We start from the raw sequence: 20,950 nt of genomic DNA, 5'->3' as shown, positions 1-20,950 counted from the left end.
TTCCCCTCGTAAAGAAAACAGTGGGAAATTACTTATTTTTTCTTTTCTTTTTTCTTTTTGAGGATGGATTTTTCGACTCACGCAACAGGATCCAATGGAATGACATCAAGTTTGTCTCTGACCAATTAGCTTCCTGAACAGTTCTTCTTCCAGTAATGGAAACCCAGGATCCCTCCTCTTTCCTCAAGAATTTTTTCCTGATGAAGTTGAAAAGCCCCCTGCAACATATATCCCCCTTAAAAATTTGGGGTTTTTTTTTTGTTTTTTTGTTTTTTTTTTCTCTTCTTTTGTCTAAACAGACTTCCACTTTATACCTCCTTCCTCGTTTAGAGTTATAAGTTAATAGATGTCTCTTATTCATATCATTGAGACGGGAGGTGACAACATTACCTCCCATCTGATACCCCACCCCTCTCCTCTCCACCCCCCCTCCCCCCCCCTCTCCCCCCCCCCCCCCACTCTTCGCAATTTTCATCTCCCCCCCCGGTCACTTTATATGGTTTTGTATTTGAAACTTTAAATTATCTCAGAATTAAGGCCTGTGACATCCGCCGCCGCTGGATTGTCCCCCATCCTGCTCGTGTTATTAGTTGCGACACCCCCGATTTTGTGTTGTCGCGCCTGATGGCACTCGCAGGACTAGGACTGTATTGTCCTCTTGAAGTTAATTCATTTATTAGTGACAGGATGTTTCTTGTCCCTTTGTTATTATTCTACATTCAGTTTTTTCAAATTTTTTTTGCCTTTAAGGCAAAAGACATAATTCTTTTAAAAAATGGAAGTTTTCATGACATCTTACGACCACAGAGGTCTGATTGTTGGTATAATTGCTTTTATTATGGCATTTTACTCTTATGGTATGTTATACGATACATAGTGTTCCTTGTATACTTACATTACTTGTCTTCCCTCCCTTCCAGAAACATTAACATCATACTTACCAAACACACACAAAAAATATTTTTATCTATAGCCCACCTCATATTCAAGTTGGATTCTATTCATAAGCTTATTACCTTACTCACATATAATGGTCCTTAGAGTTATATCACATAACGTTCAGGGCTTTAACTCACCCCACAAACGTAAAAAAGCCTTCCAACACTATAAAAGATTGGGAGTAGATGTTATCCTTATGCAGGAAACCCACTTTTCTTCCACTAACCATCCCAATTATTTTGACAAGACATACAATCAATTTTATTACACCACCTTCCATAATAAAACTTGTGGTGTAGCCATATTTATACGCAACACCATTATTCTAGACATACAAAACATATATAAAGATGTTGATAGTCGGTATATCATCATCAAGGGTCTTATTAACAATAAAGCAATAACATTAGCTTCAGTCTATGCTCCAAACGAATCTCAATCTACCTTTTTCACAAACTTCTTTGATAAGCTTGACCAATACAGCTCACCTCAGATAATTCTAGGTGGGGACTTTAACCTCTAGACATCCGCGCTATAGCCGAATGACGGCCACAGCGCGGACCTACATTCCCGGGAGGCCGTCATATGACGGCCTCCCCTGTGCACGCTCCCTGCGCGCGGCCTGTAGGGGCGCGTTGTGATCACCGAATCACTGAGACTCGGCTGATCACCGATCTGTGTAAGGGGCCGGTCCCGGCCCCTTACCATGTGATCAGCTGTCAGCCAATGACAGCTGATCATATGATGTAAACCAAAGATCGGTAATCGTTTTTTTTTTTTACTCACGCTGACAGCGCGAGTAGAAAAAAAAGCCGATCACCGGATCGGATGTGAGGGACATCGGTCCCCAAGTGGAAGAGGCACATCTGCCTCATCAGTGCCCACTAAAAGTGCCACCTAATAGTGCCCACAGTGCCACCTAACAGTGCCCACAGTGCCACCTAACAGTGCCCACAAGTGCCACCTATCAATGCCCACCTGTAGTGCCAATCAGTGCCACCTGCCAGTGCTGCCCATCACTGCCACCCATCAGTGCCCATCACTGCCACCCATCAGTGCCCATCACTGCCGCCTATCAGTGCCCATCACTGCCGCCTCATCAGCGTACATCAATGAAGGAGAAAAATTACCCGTTTAAAATTTTTTATAACAAAATATAAAAAAATAAACATTTTTTTAAAAAAAAATTCTGATTTTTACATTTTTTTAATAAAAAGTAAAAACCGCAGAGGTGATCAAATACCACCAAAAGAAAGCTCTATTTGTGGTGAAAAAATGATACAAATTTCATTTGGGTACAGTGTTGTATGACCGCGCAATTGTCATTCAAAATGCGTCAGCGCTGAAAGCTGAAAATTGGTCTGGATAGGAGGGGGGTTTAAGTGCCCTGTAAGCAAGTGGTTAACCTAACTGCACACCCAACCCTAGACAGAAGTAAAACTTCCCCCTCCTCTAAAGCATTCTCTAAATCTATAAACCATTATTTAAATAATTTTCAACTTATAGACTCATGGAGATCCCACAATGTAGGGATTAGGGCCTATACACACTATTCTTACCCCCATGATGTCTATGCTAGACTGGACTATATCTTTTGTACCCCCATATTGTTGGCTAATTCTTCCAACGCCCTTATCCATCCTTGCCCCTGGTCTGACCATGATATTACCTACTTTGAAACATCACACATAGGACTCTCCCCTTCCCCCTACAATTGGCGACTAAATTGTTCAATTCTAACTGACCCTTCAATATCACAAACTATTTCATCACACATTGAAAACTATTTCATTGAAAACGCTATTGATGATATCTCCCCCACAACCCTCTGGACAGCTCACAAAGCAGTTCTACGTGGCCACCTAATCAGCATAGCAGCCCAAAAAAATAGAGAAAAACTCACAAACATTAAAAACCTTATCAGAGAATTAAACCTTCTCTACAACAAGTTACAATAAAACACCACCCAAGAAATCACAAAACAAATTCAAGATAAACGCATAGCTCTAGATCATATATTATCAGCAAACACAGAAAAATCCCTGAGATTCTCAAAAGCTAAATTTTTACTACACAGTAACTCCCCCTCTGCCATGTTCGCCAAAAAACTTAACCATGATCATAAACCCCCTCACACATATAAGCTTACAGATCAAACTGGAAATATGATCACCCATCCGCAAGGTGTGTTGGAAATTTTCTCCTCTTTTTATAAAGACCTACTTTGTAGTCCACAACTCCCCCTTGACCAACCCTCTAAATTATGGTTAGAGGACATTCAACTACCTACTCTTAATGCTCTTCAAATAGAATCCCTTAACGCTCCTTGCACAGAAGCAGAAATAAGCAAAATTATTAAATCTCTCAAAACATCTACCGCCCCCGGCCCAGATGGATTCTCATCTTCATACTATAAAAAATATTCCTCTCTCCTAACCCCATATCTATCCAAACTCTTCAACCATATTCTTAATGGTAACCATTTCCCAGATGAAATGCTTCTAGCAAACCTCTCCCTTATTCCCAAACCATTTAAAGATCTTTCTCTACCCCAAAACTACCGACTTATATCAGTCCTCAACAACGACCTTAAAATTTTTGGTAGGTTGCTCTCAGACAGACTAGCAGCAGTCATTACTAATTTAATACATATAGACCAAACCGGTTTTATCCCCGGTCGACAGATAGTTGATAATACCAGACTAGTCACCAATATTATCCAAGATGCCAACCTAACCTCCCACCAATTATGCCTTCTCAGTTTGGATATTCATAAGGCGTTTGACAGCGTTAGCTGGTCATATCTAAATTATCTATTACCCAAATACGGAATTTCAGAAAAATTCTTACAAGGTTTCAATGCACTTTACCACAACCCTCAAACCAGAATTAGACTCCCTGGACACAACTCTGACTTTTTCCCCCTCAGTAGAGGCACCAGACAGGGCTGCCCCCTATCACCACTATTGTTTGCTCTGGCAATTGAACCCTTAGCCCACAAGATTAGGAGTAGTGTTGATATTAAAGGTTACACTAAGGGTGATAGAGAATTCAAACTCAGCTTATACGCAGATGATGCTCTTCTATTCCTCACAGACCCCCTAACTTCTATTCCATCCCTCCTAAAAGAACTTAAATCTTTCCAAAATATTTCAGGGCCTCAAAATCAACACCAATAAATGTTCTGCTTTACCAATTAATTACACCCAAAATCTCCAATCCCTACTATCAAAAAATTTCCCATTTGATTGGTGTTCCAACTCATTCAGATACCTAGGTGTCACAATCTCCTCATCCCACAACCTTCTATATAAATCTAATTATATCCCATTATTCTTGCATATCACATCCCTCCTAAAATCATGGTCTTCCTTTCATATTTCCTTCCTTGGTAGAATATGCGCTATCAAAATGACGGTTCTTCCTAAACTTCTTTACTATTTCCGTGCCCTACCTATCAATGTTCCCAAATCTAAATTGACTTCCCTTCAAAGAGAAATCAACAAATTCATATGGGCAGATAAAAAACCGAGATGCAGTTATGCTCTAATGCATAGACCACATTCTATGGGCGGCTTAGGCCTTCCAAATTTATGGCTTTATTACCTAGCCACAAGACTTACGCAACTTACCCAATGGTTCACTCCCTCAATAAACACCCCATGGAAGTCGTTTGAATCCATCTCAATCCTCCCACTCCATCTACAGGGAATCCTATGGTCCAACTCTACCTCATATAGCAGACTTATGAAACAAAACATTATAATAGCTCAATTTTATCAGTTATGGATTAAATATAAAGATATTTACAAACTCTCCTCAGACACACCACCTTTGGCCTCCTTTTTAGGAGATCCCAGATTCATATGTACCTATAATAACAGACAATCTTTCTCCACTTGGATTGACAAAAATTTAATTACACTGAAATCTCTTCAGCAAAAATGGGAATTTATCTCATTCCCCGCACTACAAGCCACACACAATTTACCTGCATATGAACTCCAACGATACCAGCAAATCAAATCTTTCTACGCTAAATATTTTGCACTAAACACTCACCCTTCATACACAACCTTTGAACATATATGTATTTTATCCTCTAGAGACAGAGGCCTTATCTCCAGGTTGTATTGTTATATTAATAGTGTTGGAGTTCCAGATAAATCTACCCAAATGCTTTAATGGGAAGAGGACATGGATGTCTCGATCAGTGTTGAAGATTGGCACTCCATGTCAGAAAATCTACGCAAATGCAATAGAGCTATCACCTTTAGAGAGACTCCAATTAAGATTTTTTCTAGATGGTACCTTACCCCTTCAAAACTTCACACTTTCTACCCATCCATCTCTCCCAATTGTTTTAGGGGATGCTCGGACTCCGGTACCCTCTTACACATATTTTGGAGCTGCAACCATATTAGCCATATATGGCACAAAGCAAATGATTTAATAGAACAATCCTCTAGACAAAAAATTACCCTCTCCCCTCAGATATGCTTGTTATATGCTAATATACCAGGCATACCTGCCCCCTGTTTGAGACTGTTCCATTCCTTATGCAGTTCTATACACTGGATGACCGCCTATAATTGGAAATCCACTAATCTATCATGGCAACAAGTAATAAATAGAATGGAACTCCTTAGACTATCTGAGTGGATTTATCACACCCTTAATGATACTATCCACATTCACAAAAAGAAATGGGCCTATTGGAACCCAACCTAACTGTCATTAATATACTATTACCATCTTCTCTTACTACCTTATGATGATACTATGTTATGCCCTACTTTATTCATATACAAACCTTTGTTTATTGTCTATGATCACATCTGTTACACGATGTTAAATAACCTCTTTCTTTGTATACAACCTATTGCTTCAATGTTAAATTTTAATGTCATATTATACCTAATGTCTGTTCATCTAAGCTTCCAAATAAAACTTTTGTAAACAAAAAAAAGAAGTTAGTTTATATCAGGGGTGTCCAAACTTTTTTCAAAGAGGGCCAGATTTGATGAAGTGAACATGTGTGAGGGCCGACCATTTTGCCTGACATTCTTTGAACCATTAAAATTCGGTCTAAGTGTGTTCGTTCGAGCACTAATACACTGCCCAACAAGAATTCTCTTGCCTTTGTTGCGCTCGTTCCTGACACACAGACGAATACTCTGCTCTTTAGGGGTACCGTTAATTCTTAATGGTACCCCACACATTGGAAAACATGGGGTGCTTTTGGTGCAGTGCAATTTAAAAAAAAAAAGGTCAGGGACTTCTTTCCCTGCATTTTTGTGGGTAGGGAAGCCATTGAAATGAATGGGCTACCCTACACGCAGGACGCAGCCACACAGATGTGAACCAAGGGCTTGTTCACATGTCAGGTTGGAGGGGCAGTAAAACCACATGGTTAAGCTGTTTTTACCACCCCCAACTTCTCCCCCTTTAGCTGCAGAGGGAGCAGCTGGGGGTGTACACATTCTGTGGCTGCAGCTGGAGGTATACCCAGGCTGAATGGGGCTGCACTGCAACTATCCCGCAACTGTGTGCATTGCACGGTTGCGGTATAGTGATGCTGCATTTACGGGCTTAAAACAGGTGGTGAGGAGGCAACATAATGCCTCTTTACCGCCTGTCAAATGCCTCTGAAAAGCGATCTGTGCATGGATTGCTTTTCAGAGGAGCAGCAGTCCTGGCACGCATACATACACGCAGACACATGCACACACATGCAGACACATACACACATGCACACACACATACAGACAAATGCACACACATACAGACACATGCATACACATACATACAGACACATGCACACACATACAGACACATGCATACACATACATACAGACATACATACAGACACATGCACACACATACAGACACATACACACATACAGACACATGCACACACATACAGACATATGCACACTCATACAGACACATGCACACACACACATACAGACACATACACACACACACACACACACACACAGACATACAGACACATGCACACACACACATACAGACACATGCACACACATACATACAGACATGCATACAGACACATGCACACACATACAGACACATGCACACACACACACAGACACATACACACACACACACACACACACAGACATACATACAGACACATGCACACTCATACAGACACATGCACACACACATGCACACGCACACACACACACACATATAGACATACATACAGACACATTCACACACATACAGACACATGCGCACACACACATACAGACACATGCGCACACACACACACACATCCAGACACATGCACACACACGCAGACACATGCACACACACACACACATACAGACACATGTGCACACGCACACACACATATACAGACACATGCGCACACACAGATACACATACAGACACATGCACACACACACGCACACACACACACACATACAGACACATGCACACACACATGCAGACACATGCACACATACATACAGACATACATACAGACACATGCACACACATGCGCACACACACATACAGACACATGCACACACATACATACAGACATACATACAGACACATGCACACACATACAGACACATGCACACACACACATGCAGACACATGCACACACATACAGACACATGCACACACATACATACAGACATACATACAGACACATGCACACGCACACACATACAGACACATGCACACACACACATACAGACACATGCACACACATACATACAGACATACATACAGACACATGCACACACATACAGACACACACACACACACACACACACATACAGACACATGCACACACACACACACGAATAAAGCCCTTTTAAAACGAATCTAGCTTCAATCACAGTACTGTACCTTTCCAGCTTCCTCATTCAGCCGGGTACTGCACTGTAGGGGGAAACAGAGAGCACAGCACACTCCCCTGCACTTTACTTTCACTTTTGAGCTTCTCACAGTGCCAATGTACAGTTCGGCAGGGGATTGGGCTCATCTGACAGCCCTGATCCCGGGACACACTGGCTGAGAAAGGCTGGTTTAGATAACCAGGCGGCCATTCAAAACCGGCCCGCGGGCCGGACTTTGGACATGCCTGGTTTATATGGTTATTTTGTCTAATAAGGCCGATAGAGACAGATCAGATTTTTATATACGTTCAGTATATGACCTACAGCTTTGGGAGTCCCCTTATTCCTTGTATTCTGGAACAAGGCTGTCAATTTTGGCTCCTAGTCCCAGAGCAGAGGCCAGAGATGGGTTGAATCAATTTTAAATGTTATAACATGCATCCAGCTGCATCTGCAGGTTGCAGAATGGAATGTATATAATTATAGAAGTTTCTCCTAGCATGAGAGTTTTCTCTCCCTTCGCCCCTTTATTAAGCCCTGCCAGAAAATCAGTTCTACACTTTTTGTGTAACGTATAAAACAAATGGTCTTTAGTTATTAAAGTGAATGAGGGAAGAGCTTTTCTCAGGCAGTATGTTTTGACCAGGCAGATTCAAACCTGCACTAAAAAAGAGACACACGATAAATGACATTTTCAATGTGGTCATTGTGGGGAAGCAGAGATTTTCTAGGACAGTCCTTCTCTTGGACAAACCTCACTGATTTTAATAGCTTTCTATAATTTGAGCTTTAAAGCACAGGAAGAAAGATAAGCAGCTCTGAGAAGCTGCCCAAGGGGTAGAGGGGGGTAGCATCAGCAAATATGCTGCTCTGCTACACTGTGTACCTGGACAGGCAATCTGTCTGTCTCTGTACACTGCCTAAGGCTGGCCATACATTATACAATTTTCTTGTACAACTTTCCTTTAGATTTACCAAAACCATATAATAGGAGGTCAAACCTAAACACTTTCAATTGCTATGCAATCAGGCAGGCCCTTGCACTACATAGTTGAAGGTAAATCTAAAGGAAATTGAATAAGAAAATTGTATATTGTAGGTATTATTATCTCCAATTTCATTATCTATGAACTGGAGGTAATTACTTTTGAACTTGGTGGTTTGTAAAAGTAACTATTAAGAACTACCTAAATCTGCCGCACATGTTGGTAAAGTTACCGAAATGGGTGGCAGGGACTTTTGAATTTGACACAAGCCATTTTTAGGGGCCATAATGCCAAACAATTGCCAAAAAGGAATTATTGAATTCCCCAAGTGTGCTTTTTTGAGGCACAGGATAACTTTACAGTAGATAGCAGTAATAGAAGAGCTTTAGAAATCTGTTAGGAACATAAAAAGGAACAAAATTGGGCCTTCTGATCAACAGATACAAAACAAGAGACCATAACTATATGTAAATTTGTTTTTCAAAAAACAGAAAATCTTTTTATTTTTACAAATGTCATATATACTGTAAAAAGATAAGGGCATGAACCATATGCCCCCAATAGCATAAAAACAAATGTATGTATGTTTATGTCTAATACTTTATATTTTACTCATACATAAATATGTTTTGACATCCGTAATGTCAACAGAAGGCTTGCCCACATTTTCAGGACAACAGTGTCTCATTGATAGAAGAATTATATTTGCACTTATCACAGACAGGATGTGTATATGGTAAATTTAGCAGAGTCAAGGGCATGGACATTTTCACCGAACAGCCATAACAATATGACCACCCATCATAACCCATCAAGGCATGAACTTCATTAGACCTCTGAAGGTGCAGTATGCTGTGGTATCTGGCACCAAGCTGTCAGTAGCAGATCCTTTAAGTTCTGTAGGTTGCAAGGTGGGGCCTCCATGGATCTGGCTTTTTTTCCCAGCAGATCCCACAGATGCTTAATTGCATTAAGATCTGGAGAATTTGAATGACAAGTCTACATGGGCCAGCCTTTTCTCCCCATATGCATCAATGAGTTTTGGCCAACCAGGCCCGTCCGACAGGACAGGCAAAACAAGCAATTGCTTGGGGCCTCGCGCCGCCGGCCGCCGCTTCCTATAAGCTGCAGCCTGTAGCGTGGTCGAGCTCCTCTTCCTTCCTCCTGCAGTCCGCGCAGTACAGGAGAGTCAGTTTCCTGTTCCCGGCCGGACTGACAGGAAGTGCACACATTGAGTGCTCACTTCCTTTCAGTCCGGCCGGCCGGGAACAGAAAACTGAATCTCCTGCCGCGCGGTACACGGTAGGGTGGGGGGTTAAAAAGAACATGGGGAGGGGGAAAGTAAGGGGGGGGAGGCAGTCATGAAGACCCATTTAGTAATAAAAAATATGGTAGCTTGCTGACCATAATAAAAACAATTACCATAGCTTTCTTTCCATTTTCTTCTTTCTTTACCATCCCACTTCCATCTTATTGCTTCTTTTTGGAATCAATGGTACAGTGGTGTTTTTTTGCAAATGTTCAATTGTTGAACATGTTCAAATTTTATGCACATTATATGCAACAGCAATATTTGCACTGTAAACCTTTTTTATTTATATAAAGTGTTGGTGAACTTAAACTGTATTGCTATGCTGTAATTCCTGTAGGCTTTGCATGTGCGCGGGGCCTCCATGCCTATTTTGTTTGGGGCCCCCCAAATTCCTTCAAACGACCCTGTGGCCGACCCACCGGTTTGACAGTTTTCCTTCTGTGGACCACTTTTGGTAGACGCTGACCACTGCAGACTGGGAACATCCCACAAGAGCTGCACTTTTGAAGATGCTCTGACCCAGTTGTCTAGCCATTACAATTTGTCCCTTGTCAAAGTTATTCAAATCCTTGCACTTTCCCATTTTTTCTGCTTTCAACGCATCAACTTCAGGGACAATATGTTCCCCTACTGCCTAATATATCCCACCAACTTTCAGATGCCATTGTAATAGGATAACCAATGTTATTCTCTTTCCCTGTCATTGGTTATAATGTTATGGCTGATCTGTGTATGTGCACTTTAGCACCTAAAAGCATGTGACGATTGGACCAAATGCTATTGGTGGACAGGTGAAAATGATGTGCTCACTATGCATCCTCCTCCATCTGGTGCTTGTGGTAGGGTATACCATATTAGAAATCTGTCTTCTAACTGTTCCGTTTTAAATACAGATTTTTAATTTTAGACTTTATGCTTTAACATACCTCCATAAGCTCAGTCTGTCTGGACAGTATAATCACCTGCTGACTTGACACCTTCCACAGGAAGCTTAACTCCTCATGAAGACACAGAAGTTGAATTCAACACAGTTTTATTTCAGATAGATGTAGTAGAGGACATTTTTTCCATCTTTTAAAGTTTAAAAAGACAATGACTTGCCCAAACCTGTCTCTGTAAAGAACTAACACTGACTGAGAGAACATGGAACAAACGAGGAAGTCCTAGCTTGGATTGAACTAACTAGTACAAATGAAGAGGGAAGGACACAGTTACAGTTCAAAACAGGAACAGAAACAAAAACAATAAATTTGGGACAGAACAACGTTAGAAATCTGTAAAGGGGATTTTACTTAATTCTACTGAAGGTGGTATTAAACCCAAAAGCAAAAATGTATTATTATGCATTTTACCAGTTCCTAGATGTGGTGACTGCATTAGTTTTCTTTTTAAGGCCTTCTTTCCTTTATTTTCACCTCACGATTCTGCCAGTACAGTAAGTATGATGTTTCTCAACAGAACAAGCTGCCCTGCAAATGTAGCATTGAAACAAACCTTTTACTACTGATGAGGGTGCTTACAATGAACAGCTTTTATTTTTTTATGACCAAAAATTACAAACAAGCACACCGCGCAAGTGAATAAAATAAAAAATGAAACAAGTGAAAAAAATCCCCCTTTATTAGTGATTCAAGCAAGAAAATCACTACTACAACCTTAAATCGTAAGATATATAAATCACATATCCACATTAATTCATCATCTAGATCAGTGTTTCTCAACTCCAGTCCTCAAGGCGCACCAACAGGTCATGTTTTCAGGATTTCCCTCAGATGAAATGGCTGTGGTAATTACTAAGGCAAAGAAACTGATCAAATCACCTGTGCAAAATAATGGAAATCCTGAAAACATGACCTGTTGGTGCGCCTTGAGGACTGGAGTTGAGAAACACTGATCTAGATACAAGGTAGCACTGTGTAACTTAAATCATAAACTTAAATTCAGGGCTCAGCATTAAACAAAAATACGGCACTGCATTACTTTAACAATTGCGCAGTCATGTGACGCTGTACCCAAATAAAATTGCTGCCCTTTTTTCCCCACAAATAGAGCTTTCTTTTGGTGGTATTTGGTCACTTCTGCGGTTTTAATTTTTTGTGCTATAAACAAAAAAAGAACGACAATCTTGAAAAAAACCCAATATTTTTTACTTTCTGCTATAATACATATCTAACTAAAAAAAAATCAAAAAATCAAGTTTCTTTATCATATTAGGCCAATATGTATTCTGCTACATATTTTTCGTAAAAAAAAATACGAAGAAGCATATATTGATTGGTTATAGCATCTACAAAATAGGGGAATAGGGGATATTTTTATGGCATTTTTAGTTTTTATTTATTTTTTTACTTGTAATAGCGGTGATCAGAGATTTTTAGTGGGATTGTGACATTGCGGCAGACAGATCGGACACCTAGCTGACACTTTTGACACTTTTTGGGAACCAGTGACATTATTACAGTGATCAGTGCTAAAAATATGCACTGACACAGTATAGATGGCACTGGCAGGGCGATCAAAGGGTTAACAGTGTTCCCACAGTGTGTTTCTAACTGTGTGGGGGATAGGCTCACTGTATGGACACTGTAATCTGTGTTCCTGATTGGCAGGAACACTAGATCAGAGTGGCCATGCTTGACTTGTTTACATTGGCAGACCGCCGTTCTGTCTCTGCAGGGAGCGATTGCGTCTGCCAGGCCCGCTGATTGGCTCCCCAGTGGCTATTGACAAAATCATGTACAGGTATGTTATTTTCCGCAATAGAGCCACCTTTTCGCAGAAAATGTATGTCAGGTGGTCGGAAAGTGGTTAAAATCCAATAAAATGGCAATCACAAAAATAACATTTTTAAAAAGCATTGGCATGTTTTAACTAGTGGTCGAGTATTAGGACCTATTATTTCCAAGATCCCAATGTTTATCTATAGGAGGGACCAGAATTTTGGGGATTTGGTTGTTAAGAAGATCCTAACCCAGTTAGATATGACCCAGTTAGACATACCCTTTTCTAGAAAGGAAGGGTTTCATTGCTTGCCGCAAGTACCAGGCATGTAAGATAGCTAAAAATAATGTGGTTAAAAGAAATCATTTTGATTCTGAGGTTGGGAAGAAAAGGTTTGAGGTTTCTGAGTTCATTTCTTGTGACACCACTCATGCTGTCTACATAATGCAGTGCCCTTGTGTCCTTCCTCTTAAGAAATGGATTGCGGAGCATATTTATAACATCAGTATAGATTTCCACAATCATAGTGTATCACTACATTTTAGGCAAGCACATGGTAAGGATCCTTTGGGATTCCAGTTTTGGGGGGTAGATAGGGTGTTTCCATCCTGGAGAGGGTCAAATATCATCCGGGACCTCTGCAGAGGGAAACCAAGTGGATCTATTAGCTAAACACAATGGTTCCGTGGGGTCTAAACATAGAGATTTATATTAATTGTTTTATAAGTAACTATTGATGTCTTACATTTTTTAATCTTTATTATTAACCATGTGTAAGGTGCTAATGTAATTTGGCTTAGTGGTGTAGTTAATTGTAGAGATATCTTTTGTACATGTCCTTTTAGGAAGTGTTGAGTTTTATGCAATTTATAATTATATATGATGTGAGGGGTTTCTTTTAATAGGTAAATTAAATTAAAGCTATTACACCATATGCAATATTTTAACTAGTAAGGAGCGGAAATATTTGCCCCCTTAATGACCAAGGCCATTTTTTGCGATACAGCACTGTGTGGCTTTAACTGAAAATTGCGCGGTCCTGCGATGATGTACTCAAACAAAATTGACATCCTTTTTTTCCCACAAATAGAGCTTTCTTTTAGTGGTATTTTATCACCTCTGTGGATTTTATTTTTTGCGCCATAAACAAAAAAAGAGCGACAGTTTAAAAAAAAAAGCAATATTTTTAAATTTTTGCTATATTTAATATAAAAAATGTAAAAAAACAATTTCTTTATCAGTTTAGGCCGATATATAGTCTTCCACATATTTTTGGTAAAAAAAAAAAAAAAATCACAATAGGCGTATATTGATTGGTTTGCACAAAAGTTACCGCGTCTACAAACTATGGGATAGATTTAGGGACTTTTCTTTTTTTATTGTTTTTACTAGTAATGACTGCGATCTGCAATTTTTAGCGTGACTGCGAAATTGTGGTGGACAAATCTGACCCCAAATGACACTTTTGCTATAAAAATGCACTGATCAATGTAAAAATGACACTGGCAGGGAAGGGTTTAACACTAGGGGGCGATCAAGGGGTTAACTGTGTTCCCTAGGTGTGTTCTAACTGTAGGGGGAGATGTGCTGCCTGGGACATGACAGAGATCACTGTTCCCAATCACTGGGAACAGTAGATCTCTGTCATGTCATCTGTCAGAATGGGAATCCACCTTGTTTACAAAGGCAGATCCCCAATCTGCCTCTGTACTAGGCAATCGCGGGTCGCCTGCGGACATCGAATCCACCCGGATCTTAGTTATGCAATCTTTTTAATGTCCACAAGATGGCGAGTTTGTCCATTTAAATACTATGTTTGGCGCTCATGGAGTTGAATGCTGAGTGGGGGAGGGTGTACAATTAGGCCAACCAAGGGTCAGAGCACACGGCAACCAGAAGTAATGACAGACCCCCCCATCAGAAGTGATGTTCCACTGTCAATGAGTGAGGGGATCGGGTGAGACATCATCTAAGTGGCATACTAGTGGTTTCTCACACATGTCCTTAGGAGATATGATGGGCTTTCTGATGTAATATTTTTGTGAGTGGCATTTTATTGGATGTTAATAAAAAGCTAGTTTTGTAGAACTACATTGTTGGCTTTCCTTTTCCTTCCTCTTGGGATTTTGTGACAAGCCCACTAAGGGAAGAGTGGATGAAGAAACAGAGATGGAGCCTGTTGGAGGCTACATTTTAGTACAAAAGGCACTATTGCTTATCATTTAGATAAAGCAACTGGAGTTGGTGAGTGTAAAGCCTGGTACACACTAGCAGTTTTTCTTTTTTGTTCAACCCAGCGGGCTGAACAAAAAAAAAAAAGAAGAGCTCGGGAGGAGCCACTGTACTAACTATGCAAAACTATGCGATCTCTCCTGCTAAGCTATTGTGTCCCCCCGCCCCAGAGCACACCAGTCAGTACTCTCAGCCAGTGTTAGTTATATGATATTGGTGGAATGTACTATTGAGCACTCCTATATCAATTTTATATCACATGGACACTTTAAGGGATATGTTGTGACATGTTTTTAATACATAATATAGACACTTATTTTTATCCCGAAGGAAAAAAAAACTGTTGCTGTATCTGCTTGTGTAACTCCAGTGTGAGCTGGAGTTTGGCTCCAAATATTTAAATACATCTACAACTCTCCCCGCTAGACTGACAATGCTGCTGTCTAAAGGTGCCCCTGTGCTTCTTCATCCAGAGTTGGGGCACTCTAATACAGGAGGTTAATGGCCAGATCACCAGGTGAAAACAGATAGAAAAAAGTCTAAATAAGCAAACTAGTACAGCCACCACATCTAGATCACCAGGTGAAAACAGATAGAAAAAAGTCTAAATAAGCAAACTAGTACAGCCACCACATCTAATGATTGGTAACCTGCTATATATTATGTTTTTGGTTTTGGGTTTAATACAACTTTTTTTGGGCAACAAAAAAACATATGCATTACATCTGTCCAATACATGCATATCCACCATGTTTTTTCTCTTGTAAATTTGCAAGTACAGCAAAATATCTGTTGATCTGCCAGGAATTCAGTGAGCTCCTAACTTCCTGCAGTGAGCCAACAATGCTGCCTCTGCTGCACTGAAATGTCAAGCAGTGTTGTCAGCCCTATTTTTTGCTGCTGAACAACAGCACTACAGTACATGATGACAACACCACCTCCCCTTCTATTCATCTGCACAACTCTTCTGTGTATATCTTCAAAGTATTATTCAGTTTAGGTGAGGGAATCCTGAGAATGGCAACAAGGATAAGTTGCTGGAGATGAGGAAAGGGAGAGCTGTCCTGTAGTCCAACAGAAAAGAAGATTCTGAGCTGTAGAGTGTGAACTTGCATACCTCCTACAAATCTTACCAATGTGATTCAAAAAGATGTTTATTATAAACGTCACCACTGTCATAAAGAGATTTTTTTGGGTTTCTGATGGTATAATATCCTGATTATAAAAAATAACATGCATTTTGTACCTTTTTTTACAGGGAAACTACAGCAAATACAGGCTCTAAATCAAGACCAGGTACTGTATTTGTTCAGCTTTAGCAAAGAAGTCCAAATCTTTCTGTTTCTTCCAAAGTAACATGAAGTTCAATCTCTCGCTTTCTTTTCTTTAGCTTTGCTACCTTTTGATCTTCTTCTGAAAGTTCCTTCACTGGTGTTCAGGTCTCAAACTAGGAAACTAGCGACTTCTTTAGGGACAGGATGGCCTGCACACAACTTTCCTCCTGTGGTGTTTCACAGTCTGAAAAATCCTGGTATATTCTTTTAGTGTATTTTTCAGTTTGCATCTGTATGCAGAAAATTTTCATTTTTCCTCTAGTTAGCTATACACGGTTAGGATGTTCAAAAATGTAAATTTTTTAGTAATGTTCGTTCATTTTCTTAATGGTTAGTGGGGACAAATCAAAGGTTGTTTTGATGCGTGAAGGCGAAGGATTGAACATTTTTTCTGAATGAACACAATTTTAGCTGTCAATGTGATCCTTAATTGGGGAATACATAATTTATGTAATGTGCATGTGCAAGGAAAAGTTTCATCCAGAATTAGAATTTTCGTGGTCATGAACATTCATTCGCTAAAACATTTATGTGTGGTATAGAAATGTATGAAAGAACAATACAAACAACAAATGTTTCTGTATAGTGTATGTAAAATTGGATTTTAAGTAGATTCTAATATATAAATACATGTACAGTATATAATATATGTCCACTACAACCCCATGGAATAATGAGCATATTATGTATATATGAATATACTTCTAAATATGCAATATACCCTTACATTTAAATACATTTTGCTTTGCATTATTCTAGCCTTGATTTAATAAGCAATAAACTAAATCTGTATTCATTACATCCTGAAATTCAACTAGCAGGTCTTGGCAAAATTTTAAAGTGCATTTGAACAAAATTAATTGACTCAAGGATGGCATCAACCAATGCCATGACAAATGATTTTTCAGAAATTCATATGAATGTTTGAACAAAAATCTTACTGTGTATGGCTAGCCCTAAACAGAATCAGATAGACTTAATCTATAATAATTCCAGGCTCACTTAAGAATATCTATAATTACATCCTTATTTAGCTCAATGGACACTTTCATGCTGGCAGTCAGGGGTAGAAAAAACAGGTGGCTAAGTCATGGTTTTATCACCTCCTGGCCACCCACTGGAATTTCAACTTTAACTTATGTTACAGAGTTTGACAGGTGGCATCGCCTGTCAGATTTGCCCATTGAGATCAGTAGTGCTGCACTGAAAATCACGAACCACACACTTCGCTTATAGTTGCGGTGTGGTCCCACAATGTAAAATTGTCATTAAGCATTTATAAAAAAATAGAGTAAAAAAAAAAAAACTGGCAAAAGGAGGTGGCGGTAGTGCCCCCTGAATGTTTGCCACTACGAATTGCTTTTCAGAGGGAGGTAAGATTACTGCTTGTCTGAAAGAGTCCTATCTGGGTTTTCTCTGAGGATGACTCAGATTGCCTATTCTGCTCTCTCACTATACTTCCAGAAGTCTCTTAAAAACAGGGGGAAGTAGCAGAACAGCAGCCTGTGAGGAAATGAACAACCTTAAGGCCCCTTTCACACTGGGGCGGTAGGGGGCGTCGGCGGTAAAACAGCGATATTTTTAGTGCTGTTTTACCGGTATTCGGCCGCTAGCGGTGCGGTTTTAACCCCCCGCTGGCGGGGGAAAAAGGGTTAAAACCCCTTGTATAGCGCGGCTATAGCCGCGCTGTCCCATTGATTTCAACGGGCAGGAGCGGTTTAGGAGCGGTGAATACACCGCTCCTTCACCGCTCCAAAGATGCGGCTGACAGGAGATTTTTTCTTCTCCTGCCAGCGCACCGCTTCAGTGTGAAAGCCCTCGGGCTTTCACACTGAACAAACAGCGGAGGCTGTTTAGGGGCGGTTTGCAGGCGCTATTTTTAGCGCAATAACGCCTGCAAACCGCCCCAGTGTGAAAGGGGCCTTAAGGTTGTTCATTTTCTCACAGGCTGCTGTTCTGCTACTTCTGCTACTAATAAACCTCTGCTCCACTGTTAACAGAGAAGCTAACTAAATTTGTCTAACAGCCTACTCTGAACTAAAAGGGTACTATGGGTAAAAGGCATCTTGAGCTTTGACTTGTCTTGCCAACTGCTGATTAAGCGACCTGTCTTCTAGTGCCTAAGTAACCATACAGAGTTGATTACTTTTCTCTTAAACTGCGGGACTGTGTTATGTGATGCTGTTATGCACATGTAACAACTTTAAATGGTAAGTTCTCCTTTACAGAAAAATCTGTAAGGTGAACTTACACAGAACCCCCCAGTCCCGCTGACCTGCAGCACAGCGATCTCCCATTCTGAGCCCTGCTATAGCTGCCTCACCAGTCCGTGGCTTAGGAATCCCTGCAACTTAATCTCCTAAACGTACCCAGTCAGGAGGGACATTTAGGAGCATCTAATTGGTTAGGGCTGTCACATGGGCACCGCCGACCAATCAGAACCCGCGTAGTCCGTCCTCTCATCAGGGAAGAAGATGCGTGAATGCTGAGGGGATTTCTAAGCCCTGGACTGGTGAGGCAGCTATAGCAGGGCTCAGAACGGGAGATCGCCACACTGCAGGTCAGTGGAGGTTGAGGAGGGGGTCCTGTGTAAGTTCACTTTATAGATTTTTCTGTAAAGGTGAACTTACACTTTAAGAAATGTCCTATCTTACAAGACCTGAAGCCCTAATCCAATGTTAAGCTCAATTCACTAAGTTAAAGCACATACTATGTGCAATAATAATTGTTATATCTTAGTTGTACAGTACAGGACCCAGGACTTGTATTCATAGACCATGGTTATATGCAGGATACCTTAGGCCACTGGGCACTGGCAAAAAACTTGCTAGGGCCACACCTACTGCATGCTCATATTAACCCACCCACTCTGTGAGACTCCAATTTTTTTCTGGTGTTCTTATATGATGGCCCTCTTCTCCTTCAGAGACCATTTTTTTCTTTTGACACTTTTGTCAAGATCTGACTGCTCACTGCTCTGGGCTATCTAGCAGTTTCTGGATCGGTACCCTTTGTTTTATACCTTAAGGACTATACCCAGACCCCACTGGCCTTTAATTGTGCTTGGGGCAATGATCCAAAAGATCCAGTACACTTCTGCATGAGGGTTCTGGGTCTAATGGTAGTCTCTTATAAAGCAGTTCACTTTGCCCAGTTTCACTCCAGGCCCTTTCAATTCAAAATTCTTATAATGTAGAACAAATTGACCCACTCTCCGGTTCGCCCTATGTGTCTATACAGCCAGACAAAAATTTCTCTGGCATGGTAGAATTCAAACTGATCGTCTCTTGGGTGGAAATTCACACTTCAGCTCTCACTGCTGTCCACATTCCTGGTGTTGACAATTGTCCCAGGGGAGCAGTCTGTGTACTTTAAGATCTTCCAGAATCTTTGCCAAAAGTTGGGGAAGCCAGATGTGGACATCCTGGCCTCCGGGTTCAACAACAAACTAAACAGATTTGTAATCAGGACTAGGGATCCTCTGGCCTTCACGATAGATGCCCTCGTGATTCCTTGGACTCCATTAAGATTGATTATGCCTTTCCTCCAATAAAGATTCTCCCTTGACTGCTGTACAAGATAGAGGCATACAGGGTTATCCTCATCACACTGAATTGACCTAGAAGTATGTAGTATGTGGACATACTCATACAAAATACTAAATAAATGAGCACTGCTTTCAAATATCCATCAGCTACAATAGATGTGATAAACCAAAGCAGTCCTTTATGAGAAATATGTGTCCAAAGGTGTTGAAATGCAAAAGATTGCTTCTTAAAATGACAACTGCCATTTGTGCCTTCATCTCTTAGAATCATACTCACCATATCCATCCTTCCAAATTATAGGAAGGTCAAGATAAACATATGGTATTAATCAAATTCTTGAAGACTTCCATACATTATTCAATCTGGTTGGACCAATTATATATGTTGCCAGCAATAACTCGTCCAATCTTATGACTAATGGGAACATATATCCAAGGAAAAAAAAACTCCCATAAAGTAGTAACGCTGATAATAATAAAGGAAAGATCAAAAGAAAACCACTCGCATTTTAGAAAATACAATAATAGCATGTGATATTAATGAAGACTCCTATACATTATCTAATCTGGTTGGACCGATCATATAGATTGCAGGTATTAGCTTTTCAAATCTTAAAACTCATACTGTATATCCATCTTGGCTCACCTTGGGTATATGTTGCCCAAAAATAGAGAAACAATTAACTTCCATAGAGTAGTAATATCGATATTAAGGCAAAATGATCAAAGTAAACCACTCACATTCAAAAAGTGCGTCAGTGGCACTACACTTTTAATGACATTAGGATATGATATTTGGATTACTTCTGAATGTATAGTTTTACATCAGAGGAAGTGCGTGCCTCTATCAGTATCCTCCATTAGAGGTACAAGATTAAAGCTGATTAGGTTCATCACAGCAAATACAGTAGATCCTTATGCTGAAATGGTGGTTAATATATAACTGGTAAAAAAATAATAGCTTCCCATAGAGTAGTATTGCTTTAATAAAATATAAAAAA

At 40.2% G+C, this 20,950-nt stretch overlaps 1 protein-coding gene across 3 annotated transcripts in view; it reads left to right on the top strand.

The window, feature by feature from the left end:
- The window catches only part of NEK10 (NIMA related kinase 10), a 515,946-nt gene that overhangs the window by 392,648 nt on the left and 102,348 nt on the right, over nt 1–20,950 (top strand). For all 3 annotated transcript variants that reach the window (XR_012244412.1, XR_012244413.1, XM_073630267.1), the window contains exon 30: nt 16,327–16,364. Coding sequence is in view for 1 of the 3 variants with exons in the window: in XM_073630267.1 (XP_073486368.1) it covers nt 16,327–16,364 (38 nt within the window). In the remaining 2 variants the exon portion in view is untranslated. The remainder of the gene's footprint in view (nt 1–16,326; nt 16,365–20,950) is intronic.

Source organism: Aquarana catesbeiana, linkage group LG05, assembly GCF_042186555.1.
Source record: "Aquarana catesbeiana isolate 2022-GZ linkage group LG05, ASM4218655v1, whole genome shotgun sequence".
NCBI classification, from domain to species: domain Eukaryota; kingdom Metazoa; phylum Chordata; class Amphibia; order Anura; family Ranidae; genus Aquarana; species Aquarana catesbeiana.
Note: the sequence above shows the minus strand (reverse complement) of the source record. Positions and strands in the feature narration are given on the sequence as shown.